General features: G+C 39.0%; 2 protein-coding genes across 2 annotated transcripts in view; both read left to right on the top strand.

Annotated features, from left to right (window-relative positions):
* The window catches only part of WWC1 (WW and C2 domain containing 1), a 158,771-nt gene extending 151,185 nt beyond the window's left edge, over window positions 1-7,586 (top strand). Inside the window, exons 19-23 of the mRNA XM_044664459.1 lie at window positions 876-1,040; window positions 1,419-1,511; window positions 3,853-4,086; window positions 5,995-6,116; window positions 6,759-7,586. Coding sequence (XP_044520394.1) covers window positions 876-1,040; window positions 1,419-1,511; window positions 3,853-4,086; window positions 5,995-6,116; window positions 6,759-6,825 — 681 coding nt within the window. The 3' untranslated portion in view covers window positions 6,826-7,586. The remainder of the gene's footprint in view (window positions 1-875; window positions 1,041-1,418; window positions 1,512-3,852; window positions 4,087-5,994; window positions 6,117-6,758) is intronic.
* A 6,389-nt stretch (window positions 7,587-13,975) lies between these two features.
* RARS1 (arginyl-tRNA synthetase 1) overlaps window positions 13,976-23,850 on the top strand; it is a 28,425-nt gene continuing 18,550 nt past the window's right edge. Inside the window, exons 1-2 of the mRNA XM_044661702.1 lie at window positions 13,976-14,020; window positions 15,278-15,412. Of these exons, the coding sequence (XP_044517637.1) occupies window positions 13,976-14,020; window positions 15,278-15,412 (180 nt within the window). The remainder of the gene's footprint in view (window positions 14,021-15,277; window positions 15,413-23,850) is intronic.

Below are 23,850 nucleotides of genomic sequence, written 5' to 3'. Positions count from 1 at the left end.
TGAAAGACTCATGATGGGGAATGCTATCCATCTCCAGAGAAACAAGTGTCGGAGTCAACTTTCACTTCAGTGTTTTTATTTTGGGGTTTTGGTTAGGTTTGAGTGTGCTCTTACAACAATGACCAATATGGAAGTGTATTTTGCATGACAACAAAAATAAAATTTTTAAAAATTCAGTTTCAGGAACTTAACATCTGGGTGACCATGGGAAAGTCATTTAACCTCTTTTTGCTCAGTGTCCTCATCTGTAAAATGTGGATTGTAATAGTCCCTACCTCCCAGGGATATTATAAGGATCACTTGCCCCCTGCTAAATAAATAAATAAACAAACAGATAAACAAGAGTTGTAAAGAGCTTAGTACAATGTCTGGTACATAGTGTTACATAAATATTTGATATTATGATTATCATCATTATTTGACAAAGAATGTGGGACAGATTTTTAAAATGTATTTTTATTCTGCTAGATTTTTCAGAGATTAAAATAAAACAGAAGAAATTGAATATAAATAAATAAATAAATATGAGGGAAATCAGATTTCAATTTACAAAAATTAGGTTTATATATGTATGTAAAAGCAAGGAATACCTCTACTGGCTGCTTGATTTTTTTTCCCCAGAGGTTGAAAATACCCTCCTGTTTTTTCAGCAGAAGCGGGGCTTCAGGGGGCTGGGGAAAGTAATCATTCCAAATATTAAGAGTATAACTAAGTGAGTGATAAGCAGCAGTGGGGGAGAGAGAAATTTCATACTATGCTGACAGCAAAGGTAACCTGGGCTTTAAAGAATCACTCAGATACCTATTTCCCAAAAGTGAGTAGTTAGATCCTCATGAGTCATGAATAGCTTTAAGATAATTTGACTTTTTCTTCAGGTGGACAAAGAAACCAATACAGAGAGCCTGTCACCATCACCTACTGTGGTGCGACCCAAAGATCGAAGAATGGGCAACCCACCTCCTACTCCCTTTGTCCGAGGAAGTACCATCATTCGCTCTAAGACCTTCTCTCCTGGGCCTCAGAGTCAATATGTGTGCAGAGTAAGTAATGATGGGGAGCCCATTCTTTTATTTCTAATATCTTTTCTATCTGTATTCTCACTGCCACTACTTCAGTTTAATTATTTCAGGCCTAGACTATTGTAATTCTGTCCCAAATTGCCTGAATCTTTCTCCCTGTATCCCAGGCTAAATACTACTTCCAGATTAATCTTCTTAAAACATTGCTTTCATCATGTAACTTCTTAGTCAAAAAAAACTTCAATGGTTCCCTGTTGTCTGTAAGATGATATCTAAACTTCTTAGACTAGTATTCAAGTCTCTTCTCAATCTCTAAGCCCCAGTCTTTGTTCACAGAATAGATTTTAGGACTAACAAGAACAGCTCTACATTTACTTTGTGTTGACATTTCTCTTTCAGTTGAATCGAAGTGATAGCGATAGCTCAACCCTATCCAAAAAGCCACCTTTTGTTCGAAATTCCCTGGAGAGAAGAAGTGTCCGAATGAAGAGGGTAAGAATTTTCTTTGAACCCATTCTGTGTTCCAGGATCTTCTCTCCCTCACCACTATCCTCTGCCTTCACATGAAAATACCCTTGACAAGCAGTCAATAATGTTGTATGACCAAGTGGATTTTATCTTTACCTGTTTTGCTATAAAGGATTGAAGTCTTGAAAAGGGCAAGCCTGAGCAGGGGAAAGGAAGCTGCATATACATTAGGAGTTGGCATACTTAACTTTGCTTGACAAAAGCATCAACATCTGATTAGAAATGAAGTTCCTTCAAGGGCTTATTTATTTGGTAAACTCTCCCCAGTCTTACACTCTTCAGCCTCATGCATCAGGCTCTGTGCTGAGCAAATGCTATCCAAGTGACTGACCAATTAAAGCTTCTGATTGCCTTCTGCTGAAATAAGGACCATGAGCTTCCAAAAGCCTCTCAAAAGCAGTGAAGTGCAAAAGGGATTTTTGCAAATCAGCTAGAAATTGACATTGAAAGCTAACAAGCAGTCCCAGCAAGAGATGGAGATTCCTTCCTGAAAAATGGCCAGTCAGAACTAGGAAGCAAAGAACCATTCTCATTCCTTAAGAGTCATCTGTACCAGATAAGAAAGTTGTTTGTAAAGGCAAGAAACACTACATAGATGTCTGATTTAGAATGACATAAGAAGGAAGGATCTGGACAAAGATGGGGCTAACATTTTAAAAACATCTCCTATGAGGGGCAGCTGGGTATCTCAGTGGACACCTGATTGAGAGCCAGACCTAGTGACAGAAAGTCCTGGGTTCAAATATGACCCCAGATACTTCCTAGTTCTATGACCCTCAGCAAGTCACTTAACCCCAATTGCCACGTCCTTACTGTTCTTGAATTCCTTGGAACCAATGCTTAGTATTGATTCTAAGACAGAAGGGGTAAGTGTTAGAAAATTATTTTTAAAAATAAATAAACAATCCACTATGCACTAGGCACTGTGCTAACTATAGTGATATGCATATATAGTTACAAGTATTGGCACAGAGTACCTCTGACAACATTCCCTTGCTTCTTGGAGAGTTGTGATGATGTGTAATGAAAATATCTTTGAAGGGACTATGGTGCATGAATCGACTAACTGGTTCTGGGATGCTAATAGTCTCTCTAGGCACTCTCTGTGAATATATACATACACCAACAGACAAATTTATAGGTAGATACAGATGTAAATAATGATGAAGATATAGATGTAGCTAAGATATAACTGTAGTTCTAGATGTAAAGAAAAATACAGATATAGTTTTAGAGAAAGGTAAAGAAAGGAATATACAAATAGAGACATAAAGAGAGAGAAGATAGAGGTAATAGAACTAAAAATATGGAGATAAAAGATAGAGACACACAAATACAAAATGACTTCAAGTTAACTGAATTCATAAATGGGTTCAGGTGGCCAGCAGTGTCATAAGTCCAAGGAAGCTGTTGGCCCAGTTCTAGACAAGATATTACATTTCCAGAGAAGCTCCTCATTCTTCTTTCTTTCCTTCTTCTTCTAAATTATTTCCTCTGCTCATGGAGCATGAAGGGGAAGAGGTAACATGTAAGTCAGGAGGAGGAAGGGTGGCATGACATTCATTGTACTTATCCAGAAAGGTTAAGCCTTTTATACATTTACATAGCACTTGGGAGCAGATGTCCAACCCAGCTTTTCCAAGGACAATAATAACTGGGATGCTGAGAAAAAAAGATCTTGTCGAAGCAGAGCCTGCACTGTCCAATCCCTGAGCTGCCAGGAGACATGCAGGTGTTTGGGCTTTAGCATCTGTGACAGCAGCACTGTCCTTAACTCGAACTTGGCTAGACCCTAATTCTAATATTTGGCTCTGTTCAAATGTGAAAGGTGCTAGGTCTTCTTCCTCTGAGAACTTGACTCACAACACAGAGCATATGATCCTGGTCACATAACTTCTCCAGGTACAGTTTCCTCATCTATAAAAGGAAGGGGTTGGACTATAGAATCTTTGAGCTCACTTCCAGCCCTAATCTCTGCCATAAAGAAATATGAAATCTAGTTGGGGGTAGAAAAAAATCATAAAGCTCTCTTTAGTTTATTCATAAATAAATCTGATGCAAAACAGCCATACAGATGACAAGGGGACTTAAGAGAGAGGAGCAGTCAACACTGGCTAAGATTAATCAGGGAGGACTTCCTGGCAAAGGTGGGTTTTTGCCCTGGTTTTGAAGGAGTCACGTAAATTAGTGAATGGGAAAGAAGAAGCTTTTGAAATCAAGGGAATGATAGAAGCAAAGTGGATTGTTCAAATGAATTTGGCTAGAGAATTCTGAGAAGTGACAGTAACCATCTCCTCTATTACAGCCATCATCTGTCAAATCCCTCAGAGCTGAGCGCCTAATTCGCACCTCATTAGACCTAGAGTTAGACCTGCAGGCCTCAAGGACCTGGCATAATCAGCTGACACAAGAAATCTCAGTGCTGAAGGAACTGAAGGAACAGCTGGAGAGAGCCAAGAGCCATGGGGAAAAGGAGCTGCCTCAGTGGGTCCGAGATGATGAACGTTACCGGCTCTTGCTGAGGATGGTAGAAAAGAAGGTAAGCAATAAGGGTTGGAGGAGTTCTGGTCTAAAGTTATCACAGATTAAATCCTTAGGGATGATTAATTCTGTAGTGGGAATGTTCATCATGAAACCATTGTATTCCATAAAAGAAGCCTTTGGTGGAAGGTAACTAAAGCTAGGAGAGATTCCCTCTGTCATCAGACAGAATGAAAAGTAAGCAAACTTGGTGTTTTCTGCCCAGATAGGGGAAACCATTTGCAAATAAATCTCGTAGCTATTTTGTGGTTATCATTTCAGTCTTGTCTGACTCTTTGTAACTCCATTTGGGGTTTTCTTGGCAAAGATACTGTAGTAATTTGTCATTTCCTTCTCCAGCTCATTTTACAGATGAGGAAACTGAGGCAAGCAAGGTTGAGTGACTTGTCCAGGGTCACACAGCTAGTAAATATCTGAGGCTAGATGTGTACTCAGATCTTCCTAACTCCAGGCCAGGTACTCTATCCACTGTGCCACCTAGCTGCCCAAAAGTATGACCGCATAGTAGAAAGAACACTAGATTAAAAAGCCAATAACTCAGGTTTTTAAATACTAATTTATATTATTATAGTACTATAATTTATATAATTTAAATACTATTTATATCTATATAGTACCTATGGGAACTTGTGGGACTGGCTATTCTTAGAAGCTAGGTGGCATGATGAATAGATAGACCTAGAGTCAGGTAGCTCTGAGTTCAAATCTAGCCTCATATTCTTACTGGCTGGGTGACCCTGGGCAAGTTGCTTAACCTCTATATACCTTAGTTTCCTCTTCTGCAAAATGAGGATAATAATAGCACCCATAGCATAAGGCAGTTATGAGGATCAAGTGAGAAAATATTTGTAAAGTGTTTTGAAAACCTTTAAGCACTATATTGATGCAAGCTATTATTATTATCATTGCATTAAGGGAAACTAACAGTCCCAGTCTCACCAAGTTTCCATAGCAACAACTGAAGGCAAGAATATGTTCATAGAAGGGCTTTTGGGTTTATAAAGTATTTTACAGAAATCATCTCATTTGATGCTCTCAACAACCCTATAGCACAATTACTATCTCTGTTCCATAGATGAAGAGATCAGATGACTCAGAAAAGTTACTTGCCCCAATTCAGTGACATAGCTGAAAGGGGCAGAATCAAGACCAGAACCCAGAGCCACCATCTCTAATTCCACTGCTTGCAGCTCCAGGCTTAAATCCCATACTAAAATGCCACTCCTTTCCCAAACCTCAACTCCCTCACCTACAAAATGGTGGTTCAATTTAATTTAGCAAACATTTAATATCTACTTAATGAGGTGTTTATGGGTAAGCATTGTATTAAGCACTGTGGATTCAAAGATGAAATGAAAAACACCATGTTAATAATACTCATACTATAGAATAGAATATTTTATTCAGTGAAAAGTATCATATAAATATGATGTGGTGTAATAGTAATGATCAATATGGTAGTAGTAGTAATAGTCATAGTTGTTGCTATTGTTAGGACAAAGATGTACCTCTGTTTCATGGACATGCACATGGCCAAAATTACTATTTCTATGAATTTTCTTCTCCCCACCTTCCTAAACATTTCACTCAATCTCTTGTCTTATTTCTTTTTGTGATGGGATAGATCAGTTCATTGACCTAGATAAGTCCTGCTGATCTAACATGGATTTTGTAGAAATGCTATGATAACTTATTCATTTTTATTTTGAACAAAATTCATCACAAAATAAATCATTATGGAGCATGAGAAGTGCTCAGAATAACCTCTTCCATCACAGCTGGCCCTTCTGACCACAGAAGGCTCATCACTTTGTACTAAAATGAACTCTTCTTTCACTGACCAACCTCAAGAGGCATTTTGGAGCTCCAGAGTTCACTGAACTGTTGGAATTGCTTTGCCCTGCAGGCAGAGAAGGCTGAGCACAAGGGTGAGTTACAGGCTGACAAGATGATGAGAGCTGCAGCTAAGGATGTCCACCGGCTACGGGGGCAGAGTTGTAAAGAGCCCCCAGAAGTACAGTCGTTCAGGTAGGAGCCACAATACTCTACTTCAGGGCCCAGGCTCTCCATTTCTCTGTCTTCATCTCTCTTTTTTGTTCCCATCTTCTTTCTTCTGTCTTCCTCTGATTTTCCCTCTCCTTCCTTCCCTTCTTTCTCCTTTAATCTGAGTCCGCCTTCTTGCCCCATTTTCTCTGTCTCACTATCTTTCACTGGCCTCCTGTACGAGCCAGCTCTCAATACCAGATGATTACCTGTTGCCAGGTCTTCCCCAGTGATGTATGAGCCCTTGCTTACTCTTCCCCTGGCTGACTTTATCAGGTCTCAGCACAATGCTGCCTAATTTGTCAGATGCTCTTGTTTAATGAATGAACCACCTGCTCCAGCCTTTATTATTACATTTCTATCACTGGTAATTATGGGGGATTGGCTGAAGAGGCTGAGAGTGATAAATACAGTTTGGGGTGATTCATTCTCACCGATCCCCTCTGGCTTCACAAACTCTCAGTCTTTGTCTCAGGGTAAGCAGAGCTCTCCTTTGAGAACACAGGGATGTTGCCTCAGTAACATTTTCTAGAGCTGTCTGACCTTCACTATTGACTCCGGAGCTGAGGTGGGCACTTAGTCTAATGGGGCCTCTTCACTAACCAGCATTGATGACATCCCCTGTAGGGAGAAGATGGCATTTTTTACCCGACCCAGGATTAACATCCCAACCCTCTCTGCCGATGATGTCTGATCGCCAGAAAAGTATTTCCTTTGTCCTACTGGCCATGCACCCACAATGTGAACCGCTGGGTGTGGCTAGAGTTATTTATGTGGTGTTATATGAAGGTACCCAGTCCCATGCACAGTAGAGCTCTTGCCAGTTTGAAGATGAACAGATTTTTTGGTTTTGTTTTTTTGTTTTTAGCTTTTGGTTCTATTGTTATTATAAAAAACCAGCATTAAAATGACAAGATTGTATAGTTTGTATATTTAGGAATGTATTTTTGGGAAAGAAAATTTAAATGAACTAAAGCAGTGTTGAGTTGCTGCTCTTAAAATCGTCTAGGTTGTGTTTTTTGTTTGTTTTTGTTTTTTTGTACAGCTCTACCTTTTACAGGTTTTACTGCAATAAATACATTTGGAGGATATGGAATCCTAAAAGGATCTCCTGCAGATATCAGCACAGCTGACTTTTCCTAGTCATGTATTTTGTACAATGTGTAAAAAAAGGGGGTGGGGGGAAGAGAAATAACAATGCACGGGAGCCATTTTGGGGATTCTAAAGTGCCGTCAATGAATCTTCGTGAGCTGTGACGTGTTTGCATTTGGCTGCATGATGAGGAGAAAAAAGAAGGGTGGGTAGGGCCTAACCTGGGCACCTTGGCCCACACTTGAGACAAAGAGGCCTGCCCATGCTGGTTTCATGCCCAGTGAAGCCACTAAGGTGAGGGGAGGGCTTGGGGAACTACATTCATTTTTATCTTCATCAATAAAGTGGCCTTTCCAAATGAATCTTTTTTTTTTTTTGGCTCTTTCCCTTTCTCTCCCTTAGCCCCACTTAATTCAGATCAAGTTATTATTTTTGACCTCAGTTCCCATCCATTTCTTTCTCCCATATTGATAGGACTTCTCCCCCCCCCCTTTATTCTTATCCCCTTTATAAATTAAATATACTCCATAGAGGCAAAGATGTTGCTGTCATACAGTCTTGAAATAGCTGATCCCTGCCCCTAGCAAATAAATAAATAAGTTCTTCCCCACAGAGATCCAAGCACTTTAGGTACGAATTGTTTTTCCAACTTACAGGGAAGAGGAAAAATCACACCCCCAAATTCAGACAGTGAGGTGACTGCCATCCCTGGTCATTTCAGTGAGGCACTGAGCACTCATTGTTTCCTGTACATATTATTTTATGGTAGGTGCTGTGTAATCCTAGAGCTGTGGTCGTGAACCTATGGTACATGTGCTGAAAAGGGCACACAAAGCCCTCTCTGTGGGCATTCCTGCAGTTGCCCACTAGAATTCATTACTAGAAAGCCTGAGGGACTCAGAGTGGAGCTGTTCACCTCCTCCTCTCCATGTGCCTGAGGACATGTCTCACTTCTCCCCTACCTCTCTGGCCAGCTGCCCAATGGGAGTTCTTCTCTCACCTGTGTGGGGCAAGGCACTTGGGGTGGCGGGGTTTACAGCTCACCTGCTGAGTAAGGGTATGACAGCAGCCTTTTGAGTCTGTGGTAAAGGTGATTCTCATGGTGGGGCAGGAGGAGCTAGGTCTGAGGGCAGAGGGCAGCATAGCTCACAGCCAGGCACATACATACATACACAGTGGGGAGTGGAGCACTGTGGCCACTCTCCTCTCCCTCTCCACACTCACCTCTCATCACCTGCCCAGCAGCCTAATGAGAGTACTTCCTCCCTCCCTTGTCTGGGGTAAGGGGGCAGGAGGGGGGGTGGTTAGAGAAGAGGAAGGTGCAGCACTCAGTCTCTGAGGGGTAGGGTGGGGTACTTGGTCTCAGGATGGGAGAAGGGCTGGCACTTCATCCCTAAAAGGTTCACCATCATTGTTCTAGAGGTAAGAAAATCCCATTCCCTGGTCTTGAGTCCCAGTTTAACTTCTGAAGCTTTTACTTTCAGATTGCTTTTCCCTACCTAAGGTCATAAAACTAATTAGTTGTAGAGTTGGAAGGTGAACCTTGAGTCTCACCTAGTTCCTTTCCTTTGTAACAAGCTGCCCTCAACTAAGACTTCATGGTCTTGATTCCTACATTAAGTTATATACAATGGCCAAATTTCCTGTAACTGTTGAAACTGGATTGTAAGATCCTTGAGGAAAGGACTATGTCTTATAGTTCTCTCATGTCTTCCACAAATGTTCAACCATAGAGATGGAAACATAGCAAGCATTCAATAAAAACTTAATAGATCAATATTCATTATTAGGTCACCATCTGTCACAGCTCTTCCAAATACTTCATCTCATATTCAGTTTTTCTAGCATTGCTCAATCCTCCTGGAATATATCTCCATTCCAATTTTAGTCCTTATAAAGTTAGTTTTTAATGCCCCTGTGTTGGCATTTGAGAAATCAGAGATGGTGCATGCTTTCAGCCCCAGGTAACACAGCCTCTTTGGGGACAAGAAGACCAGAGCTACAAGAAGTAGAAAAGGGAAATGCTACTGGTACAATCTTCTGGTAAACTTCAAATATCTAAAATGTTGCTTGTATCGTGACATTTTTTTTTAAAACAAAAGAGATTCTCTACTCTTGTATGCCTATCCCTCTAGAATACTCTGTGCCATGAATGAAATTGATCTCCTAAGAGGGGTAGCAGTTTCTGCCTCACATCTTTAGCTACTGAGCAGAACAACTTTTGGAACTCAAGAATATGGCTGTGTTAGTATTGATTCTTGCCTCAGAAATTATATATCACACTCATCCTCAGTGGAAGATGTTTATCACCAGTTTGGCTGCAGCAATTCCTGAAGACTATTTGCTAAGTTCTAGAAAAATCCTGGTCTGTTTTGTTGGAAGGAGTATGCACATAGAGAAAAATCAGATCTTCTGAGATTTGGATGGGTGTAAGCAGTACTTGTGATCCCATGGCATTCTGACTCTAATAAATGCTTGTTATTTCTCTTCAGACCAAAAAAATGGTGTAATTTTTACCTGGTGTGAATTTTTTTTCTTTTTTGATTGTTGAGATAAGTGGCAATGACTTTAGTAGTTAAAAAGAATAACTTTTATCATCACTTAAAACAGTTCAGCAGAAAAGATGCTGCTAAGATAGTTTCCCATAATTTGTTTTGCTGGCTTTCATTGAGTCATTAATGATATAAAAGGAATTGGGGAAGAAGGGAGTGAATTGCCCTAGTTTAATCTCATTCATTCAAGCCACAAATCATGTTTTTTCCTTCCTTTATAATGTTAACTAGAAAAAACCACAGAACTATTAAATAGAAAAAACACTCTTTAATTAAGGAAAGGGATTCAGTGCTAAATTAGGCCTCCACACAGAGCTGTGAGCTACACACCCACGCAGAGTTCCAAGGTTTGAAACTGGTTGCTCTGGTCACTGACCCCAGGGAGAGCCAACCAAGCTAAATTGACAACTCTAAAATGGGAAGTTTAAATACCTTTCTAGGGGAACTTGGGGACTGGGGATGAGAGGGACAGTTAATTGACTTTACAATGGTAACAAAGGAAAATGAGGAGTCTCTACAGGAATAACTGTGAGGGGCTGATGCTTTACAATGGACACAAAAGGGAAAGACTCGGCCCAGGGCTGGGCCACCTAGGCTTTGGTCTAAGGGGAGAAACTTACTTAACGCCTGATTAGCCCTCCCCACTTAAACTACTTTCAGGTCTATTGTGAGTCTAAGACTAGTGAATTTGGACTTTCCCTCAGGGAAAAACTCTCCTGTGACAAGGTCTAACCCGGGGTTTTCACTGGGGGACATTAAATCTTTCTAGGCTACAAGTCTGGGGGCTTCTAGATTCCACGCTGACAGTGTATACATACATATCTGTCTATATGGATATATATACATCAAATGTGCTGTGGCCCAGTATACCAGTATTAATCTGATGACACTTGCCCCTTAAGGGAAATTAGGGAGGTCCTGAGCAGACTGTGTTCTCCCACTCAAGGGCCAGTAACTAGCATCCTATCGGTTTGCTCATTTAACATCAATTAGCTTTTACAAAGAGATATTTATTTCAAAGATAAAGCAAGAACCAAGGTACAAACATTTCTTCAAAAGACCTTGGGGACACAGTCTTCCCCTATCCCACTTCAATCCCTGGGAAGTGAGCTTAGATTTGGCACAGTCTACAGAGCTTCAGTCCTATCAAATTTGTGTTGAAAAGCAACCTCTTATCTCAGCTATCCTTGCACTGGTCATTCCTAATTGTAATAGCAAGTGTTTATACAAATACTATTTTATTTTATTCTCACAAGAACCCTGTGAGGTAAGTGCTATTATTATTCCCATTTTACAGATGAGGAAACTAAGGCAAAGCAGAAGTTAAGTGACTTGCCTAGTGTCACACAGTTAATAAGAGAATGAGGCCAGATTCCTGCTCAGGTCTTTCCTACTCCTGGTCCAGTATTCTCCCTACTGTGCCCTGTCTATGTGATACAGTGAGTAGAGTACTGGACCTGCAGTTCAATTTCAGAAGTGATTCCTGAAGGTCACTACTTGCTTCTCAAAATATCAGTCCTGGAATGGAAATAAATCCAGACCTTGAAGTACTGTTCTCCTGATTCTTTAAAATTCACAAGATTAGAGTTTTAAATTCCTTTACCTAAAATAGAAAAGAACACAGTACAGAGACAAGTGAGCTGTCCACCTATCAGCCCAGCCTCATCTGGGAGAAGGTCCAAGGTCACTCTCCTTAGGACAATCATCAAATACAAATAGGAAAGAGGCCACTAAATCATATATGTCTCCCAATGGGCTGCATACTGACTTAGAAAACTATGTATTAACATTATTTATTAAATATTCTAGTGCACTTTGTAAGCTGGCTGCATATTTGACACCTTTGTCAAATTACAGCATTACATTAAGCCAAGAAGAAGCAGTTGAAAAGCAAAAATAATCAGTTAAGGCTCTGGTCACTAGAGCCATTTCTAAGGTATCCCTATTTCTGACTACACAGTAATTCAGAAAGACTTGATCTAAACATATGGTTAGCAACTGGAACCAGTAACAGAATTCCTATGCATAATCAGGTCTCTCCTAGAGGTTTTTGCTACACATCATTACAACTCTCCCAGCAGCAAATTCTCCAAGACCTCTACTCAAGGAGACAATGTTGGAAGTTTATTGCATACATGCCAATTCCCATTACACATGGGATTAGTAGCTTACTTTATATAGCACTTTAAGGTTCACTAAGCACCTTACTGGTAAGAAGTGTCAAATTGTGAGGGCTGGACATAGAGTTAAGTCAGGACCAGGGCTCAAATTTGTCTCTGATGTAGCATTGAACAAGTCACTCACTGAGCCTCCTTTGTGTGAAAGAAAAGCAAAACCCATGCTATCTTCTCAAAGGGTTGGGAAAATCACAACATACTGTTCCATAAACCAGATGTCATCCAACCTCTCCTATTCCCAAAATGCAAAGTTGAAATTGGTATGACTGGAAACATGGGGACAACAGAGAAAAAGAAAAAGAATTCTGCCCCTAGCTTTTATAAGGTCAATGGTGCAGTCCCTATATTATCCAATCAGGAGGCTGTGAAGCCCAGGGGAGCAGCACTCAAAGCTCCCCACTCTAGAATTTCCCAGTACTTTCAAATTCTGAGTACAATACTCAGCCTCAGTAATTGTTAACTTAGAGTACCTACTCTGCAGGACAAAGATCAGCACCTCCCAAGGTAAGACGAAGTTGCCACTCCCTAGAATCCATCCATATATATTACACATTCCATCTCTCCTGAAACTTTCTTCTTCATTGTGGGCAGAAAATCCAAGTTGCCTTGATCCCAGAGCCTCTCAGGTATGTACCTTGGAGCAGTAGCACAAAGAAGAAATTAGAAATGGGATAAATTCAGTCACTGACAATAAGCTGAGGGAAAGGGGAACTAGGAGAAAATTACCTTCACCACCAAAAGAAAATGGGGGGGGGGAAGGAAAAGAAAGAAATGTGGAACCATGGAAGCAGAAGAGTCCCAACTCTGGCTGGTTTGGGGGATTCTCTGGGAGGCAATGTGGTGGAATGGAAAGAATCAGCTGATAGGAGTTTGATGAAAGGAAAAATTTACTTACAGTAAGAGAAATCTAAAAGTGGAATGGGTTGGGGAAGGGATGCAGTAGAAGGGTTTGGGAGTGAGGCAGGGGAATGACTGAATAGGGGGTGATTCAGAGGAAGAGAGAACGGGGAGTGAAGCAAAGAAACTGGGAGTGAGGTAGTGGGACCAGGAGTGACGTGGAGTGAGGCAGTGAGGCAGGCATGGGTAATGCTGGAGAATTGTGAGAGGCGATGCAGGGAGACTGAGAATGATGCAGGGAACTGTGAGGCAGGAGTGATAGAGGGGTGGAGAACGAAATAGGAGACTGGGTAGTTATGCAGGGGGACATGGGTAATGCACCAGGACGAGGAGTGAGGCTGGGGCCAAAAAGAGGGGGCAAGAGTGAGGTAGGGGTACCCCAGGATCATCTTTTGTAGAGATCTTCAAGCTTAAGACAGGGAAACCATGTGTAGGGGCTATGGGTGATATGCGTCTGGGGGACTAGATAGCCTCGGGAGTCTCCTTTAACCCCCCGGGCGGGGGGGGGAGGGGTGCGGGGACCTCGGGCAGCCCATCCCTGCTGGGTTGGTTTCCCTCCTTACATAAGGTGGCTGGTCAGATAACTGAGAGGAAGAGGGGTGCGGAGCAAAGAGGTCGGATCCAGGATCTGAAGTGCGGGGCGTGCTCCTCGATCTCTTGGGGACCTTGGACAATCCGCAGGCCCCGCTGGGGCCTGTTTCCTTGTCTTGGAGGCCCGGAGAGCTCCCAGCCCTGTGATCCCGGATACTTTTCCTCATTTAAAGCACTTTGAAATGGACCTGAAAGGGAACTCTGCATACACTTTACAGACAGGCAAACAAAAGGAGACACGGAGAGGAGTCCTAGGCCTGAGAAAAGCCACACTACGGAACCTTTGTACTCCCCTCAGCCAGACCAGGACGAGGTTCCACCATCCCGGGTAAGTGTCCCTACAGACTCCGGGCAGAATGACTCCAACGTCCCGCCAGGGGGTAGCAGAGACCCGGGAACTCCCTTCCCCACCTTTCCCCGGGCTTTTTTCTCAAGGCCAGTTCCGGGATTGGAAGGCGGGATTTCCGATTCCTCATGGAATCGGCGAGCAACTTCCGTTTCCGGCCATAAGGCGAGAGGGGCCCAGAAGAGAGGATGGAGGGTCTGGTTGCTCAGTGTTCGGCGCGGCTCCTGCAACAGGTCAGGCCCGGGCTGGGGTGGGGCGGAGAAGGGGAAGAACGACGTGGACGAGGACTTTGTCTCAAGCCCTTGAGAGGAACGCGACCTGCCTAGGGCTACTCCTCAGGAACCGGGCCGAGACTGGGCCACAGGGCGAGTGGAGGGAGGGAGGTCTTTGGCTGCTCCGGGGACTACTTTGGAGGAGTCTGAACTCTCCTTCCGCCAAGGTCGCCCCTTGGAGCCTCAGGTCTTGAGTGCTCTATTTTATTTCCACAATCCCACATTTTCACTATCTGGTTCAGGCGGCCTAGGCCTGGGTCCAACCCCAAATGGAGGACGGTATTTGGGAGTGATGGGCTTTCTTCAACATCTGAACATTCCCGGAAGTTCCTCATAGGATTTCTCTGGGATTAGCGGGATTTGGCGGAATCACCCTGTCTAAAGTTTTTGGTGTTAAAATTTTAAAAAGAGAGAGCAGGATGCAGAAATGGAAGCAATATTGCAGTAGGAAGGGCCAGTTCCCTCAGGTTTCTAGAGGAAAACCCTCGATGTCGGGAAATGTGCCTCGACGGAGCTTAGTCCGTAATGGGGAGAGTGGAAGGGGCAATATTAGGAGCAGTGCTCACTCAGTTCCTGTGTCTTGGGAAAAGTCCTAAAATGTAACTCACTAAATACTCGACTAGCATTGGTTCGAGAGTTGGACTTTTGTGGTCACAGCTCTGCCACACCTGTATTTTATTGATACTTCACTCACTTGGTCTCTTATCTCGTGCCATATGGACGCTTCTCTGTGCAGATCTGAAACCGAAACCTTGTAATAAATGGAAGCAAAAGTACGTTAATTGTCTCTTTATCTGAATCAGATTTGTAATCTGTATGGTCATCCGTAATGCACTTAATACCGAGGAGTGATCCTTGAAAGTTCCTTAGTTCATCTTAACTATAGTTAAAAGTTCATATGGGGGGGGGGGGGGAGACTAGACCAAAAGAGAAAGGAAATCACCGAAGGGCTGTAAGGAAGGTCAGGAAGGGATGGTCCTTTCCTTTTATCTTGGCTAGGTAATTTGGAAGCTGATATCATGTCTACTAATCTAAGCTATTGGCTCTCACCAGCTGCTTTCTTCCATTTTGACTAAATCTTTGTCCCGCCACTTTGAATTGGTCGAAAAAAGTATGTTCTACCGGCATTTCTTCTCTGAATATAATAAAGACAATTTATCAGACCATATAAAATGAAGTGTAACTGAAGAACTTGCCTCCCTTTTTTTTCCTTCCTAGGAAAAAGAAATTAAGTTTCTGACTGCTGAAATTGATAGATTGAAAAACTTTGGATGTATAGGAGTTTCTCCTGGTTTGGATCAGTTGCGAGAAGAAAATTCAAAACTTAAGTATCGCCTGAAGGTGCTCCAAAAGGTGGGTAATCATCTGCAATATCAGTAGATTCAAAGGCTTATTCACAGTTCTAGACCATAAGAGTCATAGATTTTGGAAGCACAATAGATGGCATTTGGAAAGGAAGGGAGTAAAAAAAACATCTTCTTCCAGCGATCAGACAAGTTACTACTGGTCTCTTTGTGCAAACAAAGCAAAAGCTGACTTGTCTCATGCTTGCTGTCTTTTTATAGCTCTTTGAAGTGTCTCATTAAATGTTTTGTCAGCTCACCATGCCTGTGGTATAATTACTGAATTGAATGCATGTTTAAATGCACATTTAAGGTGACATTAAGATAACAATGGGCATATGCCTTCAAATATAAAGTAATTTATTGGTCCTGAATCAGAGCAGGTGCCAGGGAGAGAATCCTTCCTCCAAACTCAGTATGAGGCCCTGACTCAAATTCCAATGCCCTGGCCACAGTTCTAAGAATGAAGAGTTATCTACTTGAAATCAGAACGGCTTTCTGGGCCCAGTCCTGCCAGTTAACCACTTTGTGGCATTAGGGTGCTTTACTTGAGACTTCATAAATGTCTATCTGTAGGAGAGGCAGCTAGTTGTCACAAACGATAGAGTACTGGATCTGGAGTCAGGAAGACTAGAGTTCAAATTCTGCCTCAGATATTTACTTGTGAAGACAAAATTAGATTATATTTGTAAAACACTTTACAAACCTTAAAAGAGCTTAAATACTAGCTGCTATTATGGTAAAGTTTCTTTACTAGATTAACTGTAAGGTTGTTTTCCAACTTTAGGTGTTCCAAGATATTTTTATAACTGACATTATATAGCACTTTCAAGCTTATAAAACACCTTATATATCTCATTTGAACTTCATAACAACCCTGTGAGATAAGCACTGCACTATTATCCCTAATTTACAGATGAGAAGTATCCATTTTCTAACAGCTTTTATACAGATATTTTTACAACATAAGAAATACGTATCCCTATTTTTCAGAAAGATTGTCACTTTCCTTTGGCCATACATCTAATGTCATGAGCAGGTCCTGAGTCAGACACCAAATCCATCCACTGTGTTTTGATGCCTTTAGTACACCAGGTCCTGATGAAACACTAAAATTTATATACCATAGTTTTATCTAATTTAGGCCTTTAAGCATTAACTTCTTTATTCAGAATTACAGTCTTTCAAAGTGATCTCAGTTAAGTAATTGTTTCCCAGGGGGATATAAATTTCTACAAAACTTGCTGCTATTACCCTGTGTGTAAATGGAATTAGTTCTAGCCCATTCATAGTCAAAACTCTACTTACCCTAGGCATCTAGATTATATTATCCCCACCTCCCTCAAAGGGGAGGGGAGATAAATTAATCACACATAAATTAAACAAGTATCAAATCAAGAACCAGGGACTGCCCTTTGGACAGTCCAAATCAGTGGCTGCCATTGGTCCACTTGAAATATCCAGACACAAATATGTGAGTTACTAGCTGGTGAAGGAGTTCCGGCTTTGAACTTGGTGCTGAAGGTGCTCTGCTGAGACCTCAGACTGCTTCTACTCTGAATTGTCACGTGGGTAAGTTAGGCTGATTTCCTTGGCCTACCTTGGCATTTCCAAACTCTTCCTTAAGTAGTCTTATAGCCTCTTTGATTTCTAAGGTCTGCACCAGCAACATCCTGATCAAAAAGCAGTGGGGTTGAGAAAAGTGCATTTTTTTAAACTTTTTTTTTATTATTACATGTAGGTATTAACCTATGTGAATGGGTTAGGTGAGGCAAGGCAGAATTTATTAAGAAATAACCAGCATAAAAGCAAAAGGCATTGATAAAAACTTGTTAGTCAAAACCTTAGAAAATAATTTCCCTGTTAAATGGAAAATCCATTTCAAGCAGTGTTTGGAAAATAATGCTTAGAAGTTTTCCTACTTTTTTTCTACTTTGCATTTAATTGTGATAAATTTACTTAGATTTGGTAGAACAACTTGCAAAGAAAATTAAAAATCACTAAAAGGATAATTGAAGAATTTGTCCATTTTCTGAACAGCTTTTCTGCAAATAGTTTTATAACCTATGAAGTAATGTATTCCTGAAAGAGACATTCATCTTCATTCTTATATTAAACTTGTAAATTGACAAAATTGTGGAATAAACAAAGCATCTAGTAACTTCCCGTCCTTCTTATCATCTACTCCTTTCTTTGCTACTAGAGACCTTTTCCCTTAAGCACACACACTAGTCCTGTTCCTCCTTATGTTAGCAACAAAGATTTAAAACATAGCTCCCTCTTAAGGGGGCATTTAAAATAGGTATCTGCTTCCAGCTTCCCTCTCATAATGTAAACCAGAATTGAGTGCAAACTGGAAAAAATGAGATTCTACAAAAGTATACCACTACCTGCCTCCACCAAGAAGTCAATAAGTTAAACCTACTTCAGAAAGGTTTTCAGTGCCATTTAAAATGAGCAGGGCAAATCTACTGTTACTAGATTGTCTTATACACTATTTAAGAAAAAAGAAAAAAAAACAAAAGTAAGGTGTACCAAATTTCTTTGTTGCAGAATCTGTTCATAAGTACTAGCCAAGTTCTAGATACAGTATTACAGGACTTAAGTAAATTGTTTTATAGTAAAATGCCTGGGAAACCTTTAAAAGAGACACTATCAGTTAAATTCTTAGAGCTAACAAAGCTTTAGTTACTATGACAGAACGAAATTGTCTGGTTTTAGATGAACTATGTTACTTACTAAATCCAGGGAAAAGAAGGTAGTAGCATGAAATAGAATCTCCTTTCTCTAGCCCTTTTAAAGAGTACTCTCCTTATAGGCTTACTTCTCTCATATGAGCTTGATCAATCTATCTTAGGTTCTGTTCCTCACCAAATGTAATTTTAATAACATAATAGTAAGCTCTTTCCTTGAGTAAGTTTTAGATTTTAACTAAAGCATTAGTTCATTAAACTATCCCATTTGGCCTCACCTAAGTCTAATCTATACCAGTTTTGACCACACACACACACACACACTCTCTCTCTCTCTTTTCTCATATTTTACTCAGTTGGGTTTAACAGGTACTTAAAATAATAGCTGGGATTTATATGGCCATTTAAGGTTTGCAAAGTGCTTTGCACCTTTTTTATCCTCAAAACTATGAGGTGTTACTTCTATTTTGCAGCCAAGGAAATAGGCTCAGCGAAATTACTTGCCCTCAGAATTATTAAATGTCAGAAGGAAGGTTCAAATACAGGTCTTCCTTATTCCAAATCTAGGACATTAGACACAATGTCAGATTGCTTTTCTTATTTTAGATGCTCTGAGGATTGCAAAAGGAAGTCCTCTGTCCTAAATGAACATTAGTTTATTAAGCATTTTTGTTGGGAAATAAGATGTAAATATATGAAACAATTGAAAACATAAATGTTTTATCCTGTGTTTAGTGATACTTTACATTTTAAGAATATTTTGAGGTTTTCAGAATGATTTAAAATAGGCCAAAATTCTATGACTTATTTATCCAACTTAGACTAGGTTCAGTGTCCTAAGGCATGTCTAATCAGCTTTATTATTTCCTATGATCTCACCATTAAACTGTAAACAGGGATTATAATTTTTATTTAATAAGCCACTGGATATTGCTTGACAGATTGTTTAAATATGAAACTTTTCCCAAAGGGTGATAAAATTTATTATACTCTTTGTTGCAGTAATTGTACCACTAGAACTATATCCCAAAGAGATCAGAGAAAAGGGAAAAGGACCCAAATGAACAAAAATATTTATTGCAGCTCTTTTTGTAGTAAATAATTGGAAACTGGGAGGATATCCATCAACTGGGGAATGACTGAACAATTTATATATGAATGATAAATGCTATTATATATTGTAAGAAATGATGGAAGAGGGTGGTTTCAGAAAAATCTGGGCAGACATATGAACAGATGCAAAGTGATCAGAACCAGAACAATATACATTAACAGCAATATTGTAAGGATATTCAAAAACTAATTTTCAACAGTACGAATCACACAACTCCAAAGAACTCATGATATAAAATACTTTCCATTTTAATATTGAGAGCTAATGGTCTCAAGAGTACAGATTGAAACATTTTTCCCCTTTCATTATTCTTGTTTTTTGTTTTTCCAGAATGACTAATACAGAAATGTTTTGTATGATTATACATGTATAATGGGTATCATATTTCTTGACTTCTCAACAGGTGGGGAGGGAGGTGGAGGTAGAGAATATGGAATTAAAGATAAAAATGAAATTGAAAAAATACTGTTTAAATATGCAAGTACATTTGTGTGTCTATCTTACCATATTGTCTGTGTTTTGTAGTAAATAACTATTAACTTCTTCCTGTGGCCTCATCAGCCAAAGGAGGAAAAATGTATTTTTCTTCAGGAACTTTCAAAGACTTCAAAATGGAAGGTCTCTTTCTCTGCCTTTCTGACTGGCCAAAGCTAGAAGAGCAGACAAGAGACTCATTGGAAGGAAGGGAATCTTTGCTCCCAGTTTGTAGAAACTTAAAAACATTATGAACTAAAGATTAAAATCAATGACCAAATCATAATATTTTTACCATAAATTTCCAATTTAGAGTAATGCTAAAACATCTTAGTAGATTTGGAGGTTTTAAAAATTAAGGTTAAGAACATATAATCTCCCTTTTGCTGGAGGGCAATAAAGAGACTAAATTTGAAGCTAGTTTGAAATGATTCAATAATATTTAATTATCTAGGCAAAGTAGGATGGTATTCTAATCTAATTAGAAACTAAAATTGTACTGAAATCTAATTTCTCTACTGTGACTTTCCAAATTGTGGTTTAAATACGTTTATAAATGTTGAAATATTTTAGTAAGTTTTGTTTCAAGGAAGAGTAAGAATAAATTTTTTTTAAATCTTTAACACTAGCAGATTTATTATTGTAGGATAAGGGTGATTTCACCAATTAAAGCAGTTTGAAGTTTAAATTTATCCAATTGCCTATTAACTCTTTATTGACCATGAAAAGAGAAAAACTGCTCTAAGCAGTTAAGTATAATGAATGATATATAACTTTACAAAATATATAACTTTACAAGAAATTGTAAGCTTTTTAGAAACCACAAAGGTGACAGACAGCCTTGGAATTGGTTTTGTAATAAAAAGTTGTATGAAGTTATGAGGGGGAAAGTTTAGTGAAACAAAGATTAATTCTATAAATAGTCTGGAATGCAATTGGGACAAATTTAAAAATAAAAAGTAACATTTGTGGCATAAAAATTATTTGGCTATACATGCCAACAACCTGTTCTTGAAAAGGTGAATCTCAACCCTTTGGGCCTCCCAGGAACCAAAGCAAGAGAATGAAAATATGAGGCCCAGGTTAAAACCGCAGAGAAGGTGCACTGGGGATGGAAGGTAGTGATTGTATATTTTATCCACACTTATAAAGTATTTGGAAGGACAAGATTAAGAAAATGAAATGATTGAGTTCTTTGGGTGATTTTGAGCTAACTAAAATGAGCCCTAAAATTTGAAATGTTAACAGTAAATGCCCTTTGGGAATATTGAGGTTCCAGATATAACCATTTGAGATTGTAAACCCAAACTGGATTTAATTAAAATTTTGTCCTGAAACTTGTGGTCTCATTTACAGTAAGATGTGTTCTTCTTTTGGAATATTGTCTCCTTTACAGATTGGGAAACTGAGGTGTGGTAAATCTGTTTACCTCGGTCTCCATAATCTGTAAAGGGGATAATAATAATAGCACCCACATCCCAGAATTGTTGAGAGGATCATACAGTTGTGAACTGCTTGACATAGTGCCTAAACTTGTGTAGAGGGTATACAATGGTATATTAAAATTTTATAGGACTTCAGTTGGACAAAATATTTCTTTGGTGATGCTCTACCATTTTGTTATGTTGTTGAGTTTTTCCAGTCATGTCTGGCTCTTCAGGACCCCATTTGAGGTTTTCTTGGCAAAGATACTGGAATGGTTTGCTATTTCCTTCTTCAGCTTATTTTACAGATGAGTTTAACAGGGTTATGTGACTTTCCCAGGGTCACATAGCTAGTAAGTGCTTAAGGCCAGATTTGAACTCAAGAAGTGAGTTATCCTGACTCTAGGCCAGGCACTATCCACTGCGCAACAGTTGTCTTATGATTTAAAGAGTGCTTTTCTAAATTGGCATCGATTCCATTATCTTTACTTTTTAAGATTCTTTACTTTTTAAGATTTCATTCTTTCCTTTTACAGAAACTTCACTCAGTACTTAACTGCCTTGTAATATTAATTAGCAACTTACTATACTGACACATTTAAGAAAATAAAAAAAATAACAAAAAAAATTTAAAACATTTTAAAGTACTATAAAAGACAGGGCTCTAAAATTCTTTAAATTTAGGACACACCCCAAGCCTAAGACATATAACACTATTATAAAAATATTTTTAAAAGGAAAGTATTGATATTCTTGAATACAATAATTATGGGATGCCAAAAGCAATTTTCCATGTAAGATATTTTGAAAATGCATTCAACTGAATTAATAACTGATATTAAGTTTTGTTTAAACACACAAGTATGAAATGTCTCTTATATTGTGAATTTTGGGGGAAATTGTATCCTACTCACTGTTAGATTCTAAGTTGAACTGTTAAAAATGTGTTCAAAGTATTTAATATTTTAATTTAAGTCATTTGACATTTTGTTATAAGATGGAAAATAATAGCCATAATTCATTGTTTGGAGAAAAGTAGCAAAATCCCTTTAAAGGAATCCTTATCTGTGAAGGACTTTTTAACTTGAGTGAAGTCATAAGATCTGATCAGCCCTGCTAACAGCATGTTTTGAAACCCTGAAGTGCTGCTACAATTTGAGAAACTAGAACCTTTCCCAACCAAAATGGGGAAATTTACAAATTTAGCTAATAGCAGAAAAAATAGTTCCAGCTGAGATTATTTAGCTTCACTTCTGAAAATTGTAAAAAATGTATCTAGACAGAAGAATAGTAAGGGCTAGACATTTGGAATTAAGTGACTTGCCCAAGGCCACACAGTACAGCTAGGAAGTATTTGTGGCCAAATTTGAACCCAGGACTGCCTATCTCTAGGCCTGGCTCTCTATCCACTGAGCTACCTCACTGCCCCCAAAATTATATCTGTAAATAAAAAAAGATATACTCTAATATGTATTCTTATACCTGGAAACTTCAAAGTAGCCAGGAATTTTCTGGGGATTTTGAACAAACCTATTCATTATATGGGTAAAACTCCAGAAGGAGTTTATTTTATGAATGAAGGATAAGTGAAATGTTCTTATTTGTGCTACATAAGAGAAATAACAACCTTAACTCTAAGCTGTGATTAATGAATCTTTGTTATTTGAGGTAAAATTTTGAGGGACTATAGTTGAATATTGTTCAGAGATTTGATTTTAGGCATGACTAAATTGTCAAGAAACCATGAGTCCAGTATTAATGGGGGGATGCCATGTGCTACCCTAAGAGGATGTTTGTAGATGTTTGTGCTAGGGAAAAGTTGTGGGGTTGAATTGGAACAGGTGACAGTAGGAACCTCTTGATTCAGTTTCCCTATTGTGCAGTTTTCTTTCTGAATTGGAAATTTTCCCACCTTAAGGTGAGCCTAGCTTTTGAAACTCTTTGAATAATTTGGGAAACTTTGATTGGCTCTTAACAGTTGACTCTTGCCTGGAATCAAACAGCTAAATGGAATTTTTTTCAGTTCACTGTACCCTTGAGAGGACAGTCTTAATATTGTCATAATCATGTCTCTTCTGACCCCATAGCAAACTTATGTAATAGAAGTGAATATGTTATTGTAATATTAAATCTCTTAATCTAAATCTCTTAATAGATTAATACCGAAACATCTGAGTTACTGTAATAGGATATAATTCGGATTGCCTCAGTAAGATCTTTCATACTTGCATCCTGTTTTAAGTGTGGAGGATCTTACTGTTTTCAATCTGAATTAATAGTCACCTCAATATTCTGAGCAACTGATGGGTTCTTTTTTTTGTCCTCTTGCTGTGTATAAGATTGAGTCCTTCATGTATTTCATTCTTTCAATATATCCATGAATAGATATTGTAAATAATGATAGAATGATAATATCCTCAAAAGGGAGGGAATTAGATAAGAATGTAAAGGTCTTCTAATTAAATGGAATTGTAAATTTTGAAAAAACAAGATCATATTTTCTAATAGGAATAGGAATATTTTCTAATTTAATTCTAATTATTTATATAATTCTAATTTAATTCTAATTATTTTCTAATAGGAGTTAGGAATATACAATTGGATTTTAAATAAGATCTATAAGCCCTAAGAATATTTTAGTAACAAGTTTTCAAGATTAAAGATTTATGTATAAAATTGCTTTGATAATTGAAATTATTTTCCTATTTTGAAATATTTAATGATTTTAAGAGATAGAAGGGCT

The sequence above is a fragment of the Gracilinanus agilis genome, chromosome 2, assembly GCF_016433145.1.
Source record: "Gracilinanus agilis isolate LMUSP501 chromosome 2, AgileGrace, whole genome shotgun sequence".
NCBI classification, from domain to species: domain Eukaryota; kingdom Metazoa; phylum Chordata; class Mammalia; order Didelphimorphia; family Didelphidae; genus Gracilinanus; species Gracilinanus agilis.
This window is presented reverse-complemented; position numbering and strand designations above follow the sequence as displayed.